The following is a 17,485-nucleotide window of genomic DNA, read 5'->3' as shown; positions in this document are numbered from 1 at the left end:
CTTTTTTTTAAGAAAACTCTAATAAATATGCATAATTTATAATATATAAAATATCAATATATACATATATAATATATATAGTTCTTATATTATGTATTGGAACTTAATACAATTATGATGACACTCGAGTAAATTTCACCTAACTATGTTTCACATAAATGTTTGAGGAATATATAAACACAAACACGTAAGAATTTGTTTTCTGTTGTAGGTGAATGTTATAGACTAGTAAAGCACAAAGATAAATAATAATTTAAAAAACATATATAAAATAATTCAATAAACTGGCTCAGTTTTATTAAAATTAAAAATTTTAATTTCATGTTGCATAAGGCCATCCAAAAGAACCACGTACCACATTTTTAGTGCTATGTAGTAGAGTATCGTTAAAATAACACGTGGCACAGGACCGAAACACACAAAATAAATTGGCCAAAAATAGTAAGTTATGGCGAACTTAACGATTTAAACATTATCAATACAGCCTTTCTAGATAAAAATAAAAATTGAAAAAGAAGGAAAATATATAAACAACAGTTTTATCTTATGGAATCACCAACAGTACACTGACAATTCGCCGCTGTGATCTTTGCTGGTATGCCTCCACGAAGTTGCCGACAACGATTTAAGCTGCAAAAAATATAACAGTTTCGATTAAATTATGAATAAAAAATAATAAATATACATAAAATAATATAATAATAAATTTAAATAAAAATCAACTTCCAGTAAACAGAGTAAGTAATAGCGGTATTTAAATCATCAAGAAAATTCGTCGCCTTGTTAAACATTTATAAGTAGGTATATGTACAAGGTCAACAAGAGCGAGTTTTATTATTTAATTGTTTAAAACACATATCAAACACAATTCAAGTATTGTATAGAATGTCAGTCACACAATAATAGAATCTATCATCTAAATTATAAGAAATATAAAATAATTTAAATTTTCATTAGTAATATTTTGAACTGTATGATTTTCTTAATAAAATAAAATATTTAAATAAGGTATACAGTTATTATTAAGTACCTACATAATATATCATTAAAAACTTTAAGAAATCTTAAGTAAGTCAATTATTTAAATGTCTTATACAAATATACAGCTGTCTTTGCTATAAGCCGTTTAGTTACAATACATATTTCAATTTGATTTAAAATAGGACCTAACCTTGGATGTAAATAAACAAAAATGAATTAACTGAAGAATGATTAAAATTCTTATTTAAATTAACAAAGCAAATATTCAAAATAAATTTAATACAAATATTATTTAACAAGTTATTTTCATTAACATACCCAAAGGTAAAAATAACAAAATTCAACTAAAGAATATTCTGTATTTTATTATTTATTTTGTGATTCAACTTCAAAGTCCATAATTAATAACATTTGCTTATAATGTAATCACTCATCAGTATTCATAGCCACATCGTTAAAAGAATTCTTAAATTAATAAGAACGAAAAAATAAGTTAAGATACAACAAAATTGTATAAAAATGTTTTTAATAAATAGGTATATTATGCAAGTTGTAAATACAAGTAATAAGATTAAGATGGATAAACGTTTAAAAGATTTATTATGCATATAGGTATATTAATTAAATATTTATATAGGTGCTTATAAATTTATATAATACATATATCATAATTCATGGGTAATAAATGTAATATGTATGTATATTATTATTTACTTTATTTTTCGAAGTATTAATTTGGTCAATAATAGGTGGTTTGCGCACAAGTAGACATGTTAAATCAATTTAAAAATGTGTGAAGACAATAATAGATATACCTACTTAAGTTTGTGTCTACTCGAAGGTCAACGAGTTTCAAACGAATTAATGTTTACTACATATTACCGGAAAGCTATGATGAAGAGCTTGTATTAAAATAGCTGTAAAACTTGATATAAACTTCGTATAGTTGGACCATACATTTATATTATATTATAGTATATAAATATTTTTTCTGCGGCAGCAATTACAGTAAGACATAACAATAAAAATTCAAAATTCACCATACATTTTAACTATAATTAGCCCCATATTATTACTCATCAATCATCACATTCACATAGGTTTTATTGGCTTTTGATTAATATGTTTAATTATTTTGATGAAATATCCAATAATATTTGAATTGTCATTTTGTTTATCCAAAAACTAGTTTCACCATCAAAAATGTAATCCGTTTCATCATGATACATTTTATTATGAACTTATATAGTATAAATTATAATATAGCTTAAGTATGGTTGTAAACCGATCGACTGAAGAAAGATTCAATGGCTAAATTTCTATTTCAGTATAATATAATAGTTAATAGTAACACAAATATTTGCCTAGATTATATAATACAACATTTATTTTAGCAATTAAATATAACACATCGTAGATATAACAGACAGTTAAGTTGCAAAATTCAACATCAGAGCTTGTAAACGGTTGGGCATTATCTATTAATTCTTATTGAACGGTTATTGAAGTAATTCGTGGAAGTAGTATAAAATAGTAACAACAACAAATAAAATGAAACTGAATAAAAATTATTTATTTAGATATTCACCACATTCTAGGACTGAAATCAATGTTCAATTTTAATTTAATATGCCAAATGCTAATCTTGGTGTCTTAACACTAATTTATTTTGAACGAGCACTAATAATAATTACTCTTTTAAACAATAGTAGGTAACGAAAATGTTTTAAATATTCGTTTTTAGTTAAGTACAGAATATAAGTGATAAAATCATTTTTTTTTCTATTAACATACGATGACGAAATATTGAGTACACTTTTAAGTAAAAATACGTTTTATTTTTATTTTTAAGACCATATAGTTAATTATTCTGTATTCCGTAATAATAGTTCCACTAAAGTTTACTTTTAAATCAAATATCAAAACGCATGGGTACAACTAACAATTGCTATATGGTATGATATTAATATCATTGAAATATTAATTAATTGCGAAAAAAAATGATGACACATATTCTTACATTCCATAGGTAGATAATGTTAATAAATACATATATATCGGTATACAACGCATTAATTTACGATAGCCTATATAATATGCAATTAAAAATTGACAATGTACCGAATAAGTTATAATATTATTATATGTTTAAGGTTTCCGATACCAGCTATTGTACCTTGTAAATAACATCGGTATAAAATTGATGGTGCAGTACAATATACGTTATTCATACCTACAGACTGCAGTTATTTGGTTGGATAAAAATAAACGAATAATAGTAGGTGTAAACAAAATGTATATAATAATTTATACCATACACATATTATTATATAGTGACACTATAATATTTTACTTTTACCAGAACAAAGCTACCCAGACGTATTTTTTCGCATATACATATTATTTATTACATAGGTTCTTGTATAATATTGTAGGAATCTGTTATTCTATCTATACTATCTATAACGCGCACATACTATATATTTGACGTACACCGTAGACAGTTCGTATAAAGAAATATCGAAACATGAATGTATATTATAACAATGAAGGCGTACAAATAAATAAAACAACATTGCTGCAGTATAATATATAAAACTAAGCAATACACGATTGTGATTTTTCTAGCTGATGTATTATGTTTTCACAAGAAATAATAAAAAAAAACCATCTTAGTATCTTCCACGGTGAAAAAATACCTATAATAATATTATACCAATAATTCTTCGTACATCCATAGCTATAATTTAGGATACTGCGTATTATTGAATGGGCGCCGGGCGGTTGGCAACCGTGACAGCTGCATTATAATAATAATGCAATGGATATTATAGACAGTGTGTCGTATAAGTAGGTATAATATAAGAATATAGTAAGCATAACCGGGTCCTCGATCGTGGTAGTAAAATGTATTAAAGGAATGTGTGATCGTTGTCTCATGGGTGTTAAGTGGGCGGGCAACCGACCGAGGAGTCGGTTGACTTGAAGAGGGAAAGAAGAGGAGAAAGACGACGATGCCGTTTGTCCGGCACCAGAAGATTCCAAGACTATACTCGGACCACCGACGTTTCGTTTCAAAACACAATACAAATAATATGTGTGTATGTGTGTGTGTGTGTGTGTGTGTGTGTGTGTGTGTGTGTGCGTGCGTGCGTGCAATATATATTATATGGTATGCAGGCGTATGACTATGATGAGATCGGCCGAGTAAAAATAGCGGGAAAGGTGACCTTCAGAGACTTGTTTACTTCCAACACAGTCTAATTCACTTTACACAAAATACTTGGAGAGGAAATGAATAGAGTTGTAGCTAGTAGTATAGTAATCGTAGTAGTAGTAGTAGTAGTAGTAGTAGTAGTAGTAGTAGTAGTAGTAGTAGTAGTAGTAGTAGTAGTAGTAGTAGTAGTAGTAGTAGTAGTAGTGGTAGTATACTGTTGGTAATAGCGCGTAGCTAGGCGGAGCGGAGAACTAAATAATAAAATAAACTCGTACTCTTTCCTTTGGCCCGTAAACTAAAAAACAATAGTTTATACTTTTATATAATACGCACGCTCACAACCTCACATAATAACGATCGATTTTCAAAAAACAATGCGGCCTAAGAATGTACATAATATTTCGATATGTATATTGTATTAGTATATAACACACCAACACACCTCGGTTAAGTTCGTATTTTCAAAACGCACGCAATTTTTATTCTTTAACATTTTCATTTTTCTGAACGAAAATCGATCGTGATTAACAGTATGTAACGCAGTTCTCTTTTATCTTTACCGAATATCTATATATACATACGCCCAACCCAACAGACGGAAGTCAACAACTGAGCAACTCAAGGGTGTTACGCCGAGTAGAGGACATTGGCGACAAAAATCATTGAAAAAGACCACATATTAATTTTTTTTTTTTTGAAATTAATTTATTAACATTACCAAGCGAATACGTGTTAAAAGAGAAACGGAATTCACATTAATACCGTTAAACAACACTTTGTATTTAGAATGACCTTTAAATTTGTGTACATTTAGGTAGGATTGTAGGAACATTACACTTGTTTAAAATAATGAATACAACTGTAAATTGTAATACACTATAATTTCGCCCAGTAAAATAGCCAATAAATTAAACCTAACCTAACCTATATTATACTTTTCTATAAGGCGTGTTGTGTACGTCTTGTTTGTTACAAACATTTTTCTCTAGATCTTTATCTAATACTCAAACTTCAATGATATACCAAGTATACTGGCTATTCCAAAATGTTAAACGTATCATTAAACGGAAAATGTATTTATAAAAACTGTTTTGCGTAGGCACCTTCTAAAATCAATACATTTATAACTGTTTTAAGATAAAGTAAGCTAATATAATAATTATCAATAAACTATTTAATAGTAATAATCACAAGTCGTCATGAAAGTTGCAACAAAATAAAAGACTAGTTATTATTTAGTATCTATAGGGTGTAGACCAAAGTCATAAAAAATAGTAAAAACATGTTAGCGTAATACTACGCACATGAGTCATGTATTTGTTTAATACATCGACAACATGGTATACATGTTATTTAACTTAAAAATAAAAATAAAACCTTCAGGAAAAAAACGTAATTTGTACCTATTTCAAGTATTTTTAAAATCTCTCCAAAAATGCATGCAAACATTAAATCATCATGGTAAGAACGACTTCTGTCTACCTATAAAGATAAACCTACTATAATATATAAATAACATAACCAGGCCGGTGTTTTTGGCAAAGCCCCAATAGTAATTCTACATTTTTAACTAGTAGTAAACGTAATCCAGGCGTGTGAATTTTTGATATAATATTCCATAGGTAATTTGTTTGTACATTTTTTCTTTGTCTCATTATAAACATTTCTACCTGCGCTACCGTGTTACTTAATGTAGGCATGCATTAGAACGTGTGTAACATGATCATGAAATTTATTTTTATTTTATTTTCCGTACAAACAAGTTTATATGCACAATTATTAAGATTACCAGAAAAGAAAAAATTTAATATTATGGTTTAAAATAATATTAATATATTATACAAAGTAAGAACCAATCGAATAATTTACAGAATAAAATGAGTTTAGGTACAATATAGAATTTATATGAATGTATAGTGTTATGTATTATGTTGTAAGTGTATAGTTAACACTTAACTCATACAAATAAAAATGGTACCCGCAGCACATGTGGTTTATTTGAATTGGGTATATTTTTAAAATATTATTATGTTTAGTTAATTGTTGCCAACTGTTAAGACATTGGCTTTTAAAATTAAAATATTACAATTGTTGTATATTAGTCAAAAGGTAATTAAAAGAGCAATGAACGAGAAAAATCAAGATAAGATGTGTAACACCTAGTGACCTTCTTACATATTATACCCTATCGTTATAGCCTTATAGGTTATAACTTATTAATGTATATTTTGTAAACGTATAAATTATCCAAAAGCAACACAGCCACACAAGTATGAAATATAGAAAAGTATAAAATTACAATAAAAACAATTGATGAATAATATAGATATTCAAATAACAACAATAAAATGTTTAAAAAAACAACCCGTGAATACGAATGTCAAGAGTTACAGACTTCTATAGTGAATGTATATCTACATGTTTTATTGTTAGTCTACAGACTAAAAATTATTTATAGAAATTCGTTTTCATGAACCACAATGTATTACACAATTTAGGCATGTATAAAAAAATCTAGTATTAAGAGGATGTCAGCAGAGTATTTGTTTTCTCTCTCTGACCAATGCGCAACATCCCAAATTTTCGTTTAGCAGCACCAACTCAGTATTATTACTTTTAGAATCAATGAATTTACCGATAATCAAACTCTAATTTCAGAACATAACCTGTGTCGGTATTTTATGATATTTTTATTTAAGTGATGATCGCGTAAATTATTACTGTTTAAATATGTTTAATAAATTGCATAAAATATTAAAATATTGTCAAAAAGCCAACAATGCAACAATTTCATATTCGGAAACAAAATATTTTACAAAGTATTTTGATCAATTAATATTAAATTTCGGACAATTGGTTTATAAACTATAAGTATTTGAAGTTGAGATGAAAAGAGTAGTGGACCAAAATGTTTTGGGATTAGGACCCTGACTATCAATGCCACCATCAAATGCTTTGTTATTGCAATTATAATTAATTTGTTATTAAAATTACATTAAATAACTTAATAAGGAAAGCATAGCATAATATCATATTTACAATATTAGTACCTATTTTTCAGCATTATTATTTTAAGCTTAGTAAAATAAATTTACTAACAGCATATTTGGCATAAATGTTTATAGTTATTACAAATTATTCTAATTATATTTTTATATACTGGATAAAGGAAAAGATTTTTCTATACATTATGATGTAGTAGCCAGTAGGTATGTTTACTGTTCAACCAAATAACAGTACAATTATAGTTATTATAAAATGAATTCTTCTGTATCACAAGACTTTTACTATTAGTAATAATTATGTCTATAGAATTTTTTAGAATGCCAATATTTTCTTTGATATAAATACATATCTAGTTTATCAAAAGATGTTTATTATTTACTCATCTACCAAATCAAAAATAAAGTTTTAAATTGTCTATGAAATGTAGACTTAAATTAAAAATAAGTTATATAAGTACCTAAATGGTGTTCTAAATCAATGTAAAATTGTTATGTAGTAGAAAATTAAATGTCGGAAGACATTTTGTTTAATCCCAACACAAAAATATACTTAATACTTAGAAGCCAATAATAAATCCATATTTGTACCTGTTGCATTTTTTCGAAGTCTAAACAAGGCCTCTGCACGTTACGAGTAGGATGATGCCTTTGTCTGTGTCGTTTACGTGGAGAAGTGTTTGGCAAAGATACAGATTGTCTAGGTGACAAGTGTACTAATTTTAAAGGAGGTGAAGAGGATACAGTACACTGTCCTGGTTTGTGTACATGAGATGGGGGAGACGCACAAAATTTTAATGGAGTTGGTCTAGTTGACATAAGTCCTTGTACTTCATCGTCAGATGAACCTGACCAGCTTACAGCTATTGTGTTTCCACAACCAGCTTCACTAGCTGATCGACAACGTTTACGAGCTAATGATGCTACAGAGTTTTCAGGAACACCGCAAGAATTTGCTTCATCTGGATCAGGTGTAGGTAGTTCAACTTGCAGTAATGCTTCTGGATTACTATTTATAACTTCTAATTCTTCTTCAGAACTGTGTTGATCACAGTCACTGGGTAAAGCAGAGTCTAAGAAATATGGGGAAGGACCAGGAGTGGCAACACTACTGCGACCACTGCTTGAAGACCTTGTAGGTTCCATATCACCAACCATATCTTCATTCCCAATGTTCTCCATTACTATAATAAAAAAAATGTTTCTATATATTTACTAGAAATGGAGTTCCATCAAAACTTAATTCTTTCTTGAAATAATATAATTTTGTTAATAAATGACAAATTGATTTAATCTTATGTTTTTTTTCTGTGAAACCTTTTTTTGGTAGCTAATAGCTATTAGCTAAACAGTTCCAGTTTTAAATTTTCCAATTTACCATAATAATACACCACTAACTAGTGTTAAGAATTACAATGAGTTCTGTGCTCATGCCTAATAATTACTATTCGTATCCAGACTTTTTTCATAATATTACAAACATTTATTACAAACTTGTAAAGCAGTACTTGAACTATACAGATTTTGTTGTTTAATTTAAAAATGTATTATCGCTATTATATTATTATAAAAGTAAATTATTTGACACTGCTCATTATGCATTATTAACAAATTAAAATAGTAATGAAAAAGGAATAGTATAAATATATGTACACATATAACAAAATACCTACATCCTACAATATACTATTATAATATATGGATAATGCAAGTGTACACTATATGGTGTGCATACATACACTTAGGTACTTGAGAGTTTAATTTAAAAAAAAGGGAGGGATAAAAAAAAAATAATAACGGGTGTTAGCAGAATGAATAGGGTTGAGTAGAAGTGAAATAATCGCAGAGGGATGATTGAGAATGCAGAACAGTTCTTTTGTGTCAGTTAGGTCAAGTGTTGCAAAGAGTATAGATATGGTACTATTATGAGAGCATAGCAAATATGAAAACACACATTAAAAAAGAACCTTTCATGCTTCAACAATCTTCAAAATATAAGGGGAAAAAATATATAATATACATATAGTATAGTATTATGCATACAAATATAAAAAAATAAGGTCTTTAAAATATTATCTCCATTTTAATCTGTGACAACTAATAATATTTATTTAAAATTACTCAAACTGTGGTGTCCACCTATATTAGTTAACTATTTAAATTAATATTTAATACAACTATTTTAAAATAGGAATAAAATAAATAAATTTATTTATTTAAAATGGTATCTTAATAATATCTTAATTTATATCATGACAAACTTAAAACATTTATTTAAAATTGCTAAACTCATGATACCTACTTACCTACTAACTATTTATAATATGTTAATTTAATGCAGCCATTTTAAGATAGAATATTTATGAAATATAATTATCTTGTAAAATAAAATATCTCATTACTCATTAGTAAATAATAAGAGCATGTGTATATTCATTTTAATTATATTTTTTCATAAGTTATTTTATAGTAAATCAATAATTGAAGTACCTAATCACTAATTATTAATAAGTTCATAATATTCTGTGACAAGTAAAGAACAATAATTTAGAAAGGTTACTGTGAATAGTGAGTATGAATAATTTGGGTATAATACGTACACTGAAATAATTATTAAAAATACAACAATAATGTAACATTCACAAACTACGAGGAATGTTATTGGGGGGAATCTCGATGTAACACTAGTAATAAATAAGTAAGCTTATATTATATTTAATTAATTTTCATAGTCTGTAACATTTATATTTAATAAGTTGTACTACTTATACCATTATTAAAATAATAAATTCAATTTATTAGCTTATTAAATGTTTAGATTGAAATTATGTACATCTTCTGAAAAACAAGTACATATAAGACAAGCATGGACTATTTGTTGTATTTTTAATAGAATTCCTGAAAATATAGTTACATATTCATTGAGATTATCTAGATATCTAAGAAAAAAATGTTATTCTTAAACTAGTTAAACTCAATTTAAACTAACTTTTAATTATTATCATTTATCATAATATAATAATAATGCAGAGCATTATTGATATCAAACAACTTTTCAATTATTGAAGCAACTAAATTGTTTGATATTCAATATAAATATATAAGAATTTATAGTTCCATTTATTAATATTTTAACAGTAAATAAATGTAATTATTTAATCAAATATCGTCAATTCTATAATAAATACAAGTAGGTAGTCAAATATTATTTTATTTATAATTACTTATTTTTCTGTGTTTTTTATTATTTTTTTTTTTATTGTGTAAAACTAATAGGTATAATATAAAATTATAAATTTATAAAAACTTTTTATTGTAGGAATGTGAAAAAAAATTAATACATTCATAAGTACACCAATAAAATATAAATACATTTTTTATATTAAGATATTATATTGACATTTAATTACGATATTGTTTGTTATTCAATATCACCACATGATATTAATATGAATGAAACAATATAAATACTAAAAATATTTTGTACTGCAGTCTGCAACACTACAATTTATTTGTTATTCAAATATAAAATACTGAGTGATAATGAATTTACGATATGAAAAATTCTTAAAACATCATGATTCACATCCATAATACACCTTGTACTCAGTTATTTTATTTTATTGCTATACTAGTTTAATACATACGTTTTAATTAGATATAATATCACATTCAATCATAAATCTTATGAAGTAAAACATAAAGCCTACACTGTAGGCCCTATAGGTATAAAAACAAGTTATTTAATTTAAATAATAACTTAAGCTTTTTAGACTTACATCGAGTAGACTCAGGTACTCCTGGTTTTGTAATTTTGGGTTCTCTATCGGGACTGTGTTCGTCGTCAGATTCTGTGCCAGAGTCGTGGTCAACAGTTTTTAACTAAAAAAAAAGATAAAAACTATTATAGTTAAGATATTAGAATAGGACAATACCTAGGTATAAAATAATTTTTACTGATAAAAAGATCTTTTGAATATTATGAAAGGATAAAAATACAAATGATTTCTTTTATTGAACTATTGATAATATTAATAATAATAATAATAATAATAATAATAGTAATATTTGCTTGATAAAGACATATTTTAAGAAAAAGTATGAAAAACGTAATATCATTATCATAGAAAATCATTACTAGCTTTATAATAAATTTAAATTACTTAATAAAAAAGTAGGTAAAAAGTAAAATACATAATATTAACATTTTATGAACCAAATTATATTATTAGGTATAGTATTAATTTATATTAACTACTATCAAATATAACATATTAAATAGTATTAAAATACAATGGGACATAGGAAACGGTTGATACACTCACCATAAGAAAACCGAGAGAAAAACTAATAAAAAATAATTCTCAATATTGTTTGACTAATTATTTAAGAATAAGGATTTTATCATTTTATTGCAAAAGACTATCTCTTTAAATTGTTGGTTAAGAGGACGTTGTACCAGCATATGTTGTCTTCATCTTATACAAGGACGAAATAACAAATTTTTGTTCAACCAAATTTAATACTCTGCTATTAGTTTTGATATTAGTGAATTTACCTATGATGAAATGTAAAGGTAAGATTATCATCTAGGGCCCCAAGTAGGCTTTTATTGATATTATTATTTTTAAGTTAGGTAGTTATAATCATTTTAAAATGTACAGTATCAAAAAATTCATAACTTACTTAAAAATAATAATATCAATAAAAGCCAATGTGGGTCCTAGATAATAATTTTACCTTTATATTTTATAATAAGTCAATACTTTCAAATATCAAAACTAACGGCACATTATTTAATCTAGTGAACGAAAAATTTGCTATATTATATATGTGTAAGACGGAGACGACACATGCAGGTACCACATCCTCTTAACTAACACAATTTTAGTAGGTATAGTTTTAGTAGTACCTACATAAGTAAACTTATTTTCAGTTTAAATAGTTATCTTGAAAACCCAAATCAATGTTATAATGTGCAAATATATTTTAGGTACATTCTAAATAATTTAATTACAAAAATAATCAATGGGCCAGGCAAATGTTTTAAAATGTATTTGTTTAAATATTAAGTTATTTTATTTTGAATAAACTGAAATAAGCAACTAAAAATACTACTATAAAATAATATATGTGTAAAAATATAAAAATTTTATTAGAAAAATTAATAAATTGTGGACAAAAGTTTTATATTAAAATGGAGTGTAAAATTATAATATAAATGATAATAAGATATGGCAAAAACATTACCATTAAAGTAGTAGCGAACAAGTGTTAAAAATCAAATGTTTAAATGATTGCAAAATAAGTAAATAAATAAGTAATCATTAAGACCATTTTATAAGATTGGTAATTAGTGTTATCAATTTACTTAGATATTAATAATTATGTAGGTACAGTGTATACGTAATGATTGATTCTTATTTCTTATGAATAGGTACCTATCTAAGAATAAGTAAATATATTATAAATGCATGGTAAATTGAAATATAAATATTTTTCAATAATTGAACAACACCCACAACACAGGAAAATTAATTACTGAAACATTAATATTCATAACATTGTTGAGCAAAATTATATGTAATACGAATAACTAATAGTAATCAATGAAATTCATATGCATTTTTATTAGGCTCATATCTAGTATTGTATTAAAAATAATAGCAGTAAATTATGGTTTACATTTTTAACAGATATTAAATTGGTTAGTAATATTATTATTTTAATATTATTAATTATTGTGTAACTCATTATGATATCACTATATCAGTATTATATTACATGTATTTTGTTATATATTTAAATACCTACATAAATTGTACTGCCTATATTTAAATACATACATAAATTGTAATGTATGTTCTATAACATTGATTTAATAATAGGTGATAATACTGATAGATTCGAGAATAGATCTTTCTAAGTTTTAATATAAAATGTGGATTTATGAGATTTCTTAATTGTGTAGTTTTTAAATTCAGTTTTTTTTTAATACATGCAACTTTGAAATATTAAACATTTATAAAACATTGATAACTTTGAACCCTTCATTAAATCTAAGGACGAAGAGAGAAGCACAGAAGAATTCAAAATAAGTTGTACATATTATTAGGTATGTAGTAAAACGAGTTGGACACTTAATCAGTATACTTGTACGCTATTACACACAAATTACAATAAATTAAATTTATCAAAATAAATATTCTCCAATGATCAATAAAAACATGAGTAGCATTTAAGTATGGCATAAAAATATATAGACACAATGCCAAACAGAATATTTCTGTTATAAAAATCAGTATGTCCTAATATCACTATAATATCATACAGACTTTAATAACAAGACATTTTATTTATTTTGAAATAGAATATAGAAAATAGAAATATATAATTACTTGCCACCTTCACAGAGCAGAACATTGAACATCAAAAGTCGACAAGCATATATACAATACTATCCTATGGTTACCAGGTCTAGGCAAATAAATCTTGGGTGTTGAACGAACAAATGCAAAATAATTTAAAGAACCACACATTTAGAACACAACACGAGATAAGATATTATTATGATTTACATATTATAATTCATAATCTTGTGTATGCCCTAATATTATTAAATCACAGACCTATAAGTTATATTGTGTAAGTAATAGCATAGGTAATAACATAGTAGGTATTTTCATAATATTGTTTATTGTATAGTCTGTGATTAAACCAGCAAAATCACTATCAAAAGCAGATAATATGATAAAGCAACAAAATTATGGAATAGATTTCAAACTAAGGTGAATTAATTTTGTTAATCGTCGTCGCGATTTCCTCGAAATTATCCGGAAACCAAATATAAAAAGACGTTGCAAATATAATCATCGATACATTAGAATTCCTAGTAGAGGAGTGTTGGTTGTCAGTGGATCATCTACGAAACTGATGTATACCAACACGTAAGTACCCACTACCCACTCATAAACATCATTGAGAAGACGTCGGCGCACTATATAGGTTTATTTGATTGTTTTCTCTTTCTGACCAACGCGAAACATAGCAACAAATTTGAGGTCAGCGTCGTCTGCAGAACCAATCTTGGGTTTTTTACTTTAATACCAAAGTGAATGAACCAGTTGAGTAACTTCTATCAAGAACATACGTCTGTGCTTCGGTTTTCTAACGATATTTCAAATAGTTGCTCACAAATAAAAAATGTCTTTGAAAAAGCTAATAAGAAAACAAAAAGCTAATAAAACAACATGAGCAAATGAGTCCATTCTTCACTCAAAAATCAAAGCCGACTACACAAATATGCCATGTTGCGCGTGGGACGGAGAGAAAACAAACGGTGCGCCGACGCCGGATTTTGACCGCACAAAGTACCAGTACGGAAGGAATTCAGCGGCGATGGGTAGGTGAGTGACCGGTGTAAGTCATGGAAATTTAGAACTAAGTTCTATGGTTTAAGTATAGGTACGTTAATATAGGTACCGGCTGTGTCGCAAGACGAACGGCGTCCAACAAAAAAGCTTTCACGAACTTTCGACAAACACGTTGCAGGAGGACCACCGCAGCGCATAGACAACACGCGCGCACTAAGTTCGCCGACGACGACGAAACCGAAGGCGACCCGCGCAAGTGATTAGAGACTAGCCACCGGACGAATCGCCTACTTGCGTGTGCAAGACGTGTGCAACGCGACGCCACTAGCGTCAACGACGATGATGGATTTGGAGAGGGGGGAAGATAATAATAATAATAATAATAATATTGTATTATTAATATTAACACTTGGTAAGAAAACAGAGTGGTATAAATTGCGACCGAAGCGATGACAGATAATATGCCGCGGCTATGACAATACGACAATATTATATTTTGTAATATTGTTATTTGGTGTTATAACCTACCAGTCGTGTTTTTTAAAATTATATTTAATATTAAGGTATTATTGTGTATCGACTATCGGCGTCGTGTTATCACAACGAACAACCGCGATAATATGTCGGCGATATCGTTGCGGACGGACTGCATGGGAAACGCAATAATCGTACACGCAATAAAATACGCGACGGTCCGCGCGGCCGTTATCGCGACGAGTACTCGGTTACCGGTTATCGTAACGTAGCGTATTGCAAGCACGCAATAGTAAATAATAATAATAATAATAATAATATAGTATTCGATTAAAAATAGACAATGCGCCGCCGCGGCAGCGGTCACATACTATCAGTGAGGTACCTACGCGCGCGATCAGCTGATGAATACGCGCAAACCCACACGAACGAGCGCGGGCGCGCGCGCGCGCGTACGATGAAAGAGAATCAACTACGGCGGCTGTGGTGGCGGTGGCCGAGGCGGAGAGAAAATGTCACGCACACGAGCGCGCTCGTTCCTTTGTTCTCGGTGGGGATGACCGACCGAGAGTGGTGGGGGTTGACCAAAGGGGAGGGGGCCTTTGTGCACACGTTATCAGAAAAAGAAATAACAATTTAATAATATTATTAATATTATTTGATACATTATTATTTATTACTACTGCTAATGATACAACTATTACTATTACTACTACTACTATTACTACTACTAATAATAATAATAATACTATTACTACTAATATTACTATTATTATTACTACTATTACTGTAGTCACTGCTACTGGTGGTGTTGTAGACGCGGACGTCTGGTGCTGCCGGATAATCATTTACCTTGTTGTTTCTTCGGTGATCTTCGAGGCTGTGAGTCTTCAGTTTGTGCGTGACAAATTTGAGCATCATTCGCCGCCCGTCGTCGACCAACCCCTCCCGGGTCGCGAGCGCCCGCTATTTCCGGTTTACGTCGTGCTGCGCCGCGATTTTAGCCGACCGCCGGCGACGGGATCGTTGGAACGAAGGCAATCATAACAACGACGACAATCGTTTTTCTCCCGGCAGGCGAAATCGTTTGCCTCTGACGACCGGCACAGATATCGATGTATAAATATTATTATTATCGAGACGAGAACAGCCACGGGAACGGGTGTGGAGCAGAGAAATGCGTTCACAACGGCGTGACGAAAATATTATTATTATTAACGATAGAAATGACAGTAATAAATCGGAGTCTCAATTCGAGAACACCACCAAATGCTGCAGTGACGGAAGAGGCTTCACGCGCAGTGCAATCTTGTGCGGCGCGGTTCGAACGCTGTGCTCGTACTGTGTCCCGTCGTCCGCGCCGGGGAGATGTGTGAAAAACCAAGCGACGGCGGCGGCAGATCGTGCGCCGTGAGCCAGTCGAGGAGACCGCCCGCCCGCCGCCTTAATATGCCCCTGCCCGACCCACCCGCCGACCCAACGACGCGCACAAAGGACTACTCGCGCACGCCCAGTGTACACCTTCCGCATAATAACACACACACACACACACACACACACACACTGTGATGATGATGATAATAATAATAATAATAGTATATATAGAATATACACTTTGTAGTAAATCCCGTTGTTGTATACATTTTACTACGCCCGGCTCTCCCCGACCCCCGGAGACCGTCACCGACACCGCCACCCAACCCCCGCCAAAACGCTCGTCGGTCACGGCCTCGTCGCCGCGCCGCCACCGTACGAACGCGCGTGTTTACGCGAGACGACTGCGTGCCGACTATGCGCGCGTGCGCCGGCCGGCCCAGCTGACCGCGCGCGCACCCCGGCCCCAGACCGATCACGACGACCAGACGAGAGCTGCAGCTAACCCGTTGTACGACTGCACTAGTATTTACGAGTGAGGTACGTTTCGTTTTTCAGCAAATGAAATTCCTCATACGAATTTCTCACGGTTTTCTGGAGTTCCTATAACTGCCTACAGTGGCGACGGGACTATTGCATACTTGAAGCAATTGCTTCATGTCTAATATAGGTGGGTCGTGGCCGGTATAATTGTAACACCTCAACACAATAATTGTCATAAAAAATACAATTATTAATATAATATATTATCATTGGGGAGTAATAAAAGGCTTGGTAGTAAAAATAATTAAAAATGTACAATTTGCTTCGATTACTCAAAAAGTTTTCGTCGCCACTGCAGACCGCCTATACCACGGAGTGGGGTCTTAAGTTAACTGTTAGCACACAGAGTTCGTAATTTGATCGTCGTGAGCCGACGCAGGTCTCATCAAGCCCACTACTTTAAGAACTGATTTAGGGGTGCGCGATGAGTGTGGGTGGCTATGGGGAGGTCCAGGTCCATGTCGGTCGAACGACGATAAGCATTGACAATCTAATCGTGGTCTGCGGGGCACATCCGTTCG

At 30.0% G+C, this 17,485-nt stretch overlaps 1 protein-coding gene across 4 annotated transcripts; it reads right to left on the bottom strand.

Moving 5' to 3' along the window:
• Positions 1 to 267: 267 nt before the first annotated feature.
• Positions 268 to 16,457, bottom strand: LOC111030949. 4 transcript variants are annotated; one of them, XM_022310695.1, is made up of 5 exons: positions 14,683 to 15,407; positions 13,603 to 13,691; positions 10,980 to 11,082; positions 7,792 to 8,384; positions 268 to 630 (listed from the first exon to the last, which is right to left on the bottom strand). In XM_022310695.1, the coding sequence occupies exons 2-5, from the start codon at positions 13,621 to 13,623 to the stop codon at positions 553 to 555; spliced, it is 795 nt and encodes a 264-aa protein (XP_022166387.1). In that variant the 5' UTR covers positions 13,624 to 13,691; positions 14,683 to 15,407; the 3' UTR covers positions 268 to 552. The 4 variants fall into 4 exon arrangements, with proteins under 4 accessions (XP_022166387.1, XP_022166384.1, XP_022166386.1 ...); XM_022310692.1 differs by lacking the exons at positions 13,603 to 13,691; positions 14,683 to 15,407 and adding an exon at positions 15,900 to 16,457; XM_022310694.1 differs by lacking the exons at positions 13,603 to 13,691; positions 14,683 to 15,407 and adding an exon at positions 15,836 to 15,945.
• Between the last annotated feature and the right edge of the window lie 1,028 nt (positions 16,458 to 17,485).

Source organism: Myzus persicae, unplaced genomic scaffold (assembly GCF_001856785.1).
Source record: "Myzus persicae strain clone G006 unplaced genomic scaffold, MPER_G0061.0, whole genome shotgun sequence".
NCBI classification, from domain to species: domain Eukaryota; kingdom Metazoa; phylum Arthropoda; class Insecta; order Hemiptera; family Aphididae; genus Myzus; species Myzus persicae.
This window is presented reverse-complemented; position numbering and strand designations above follow the sequence as displayed.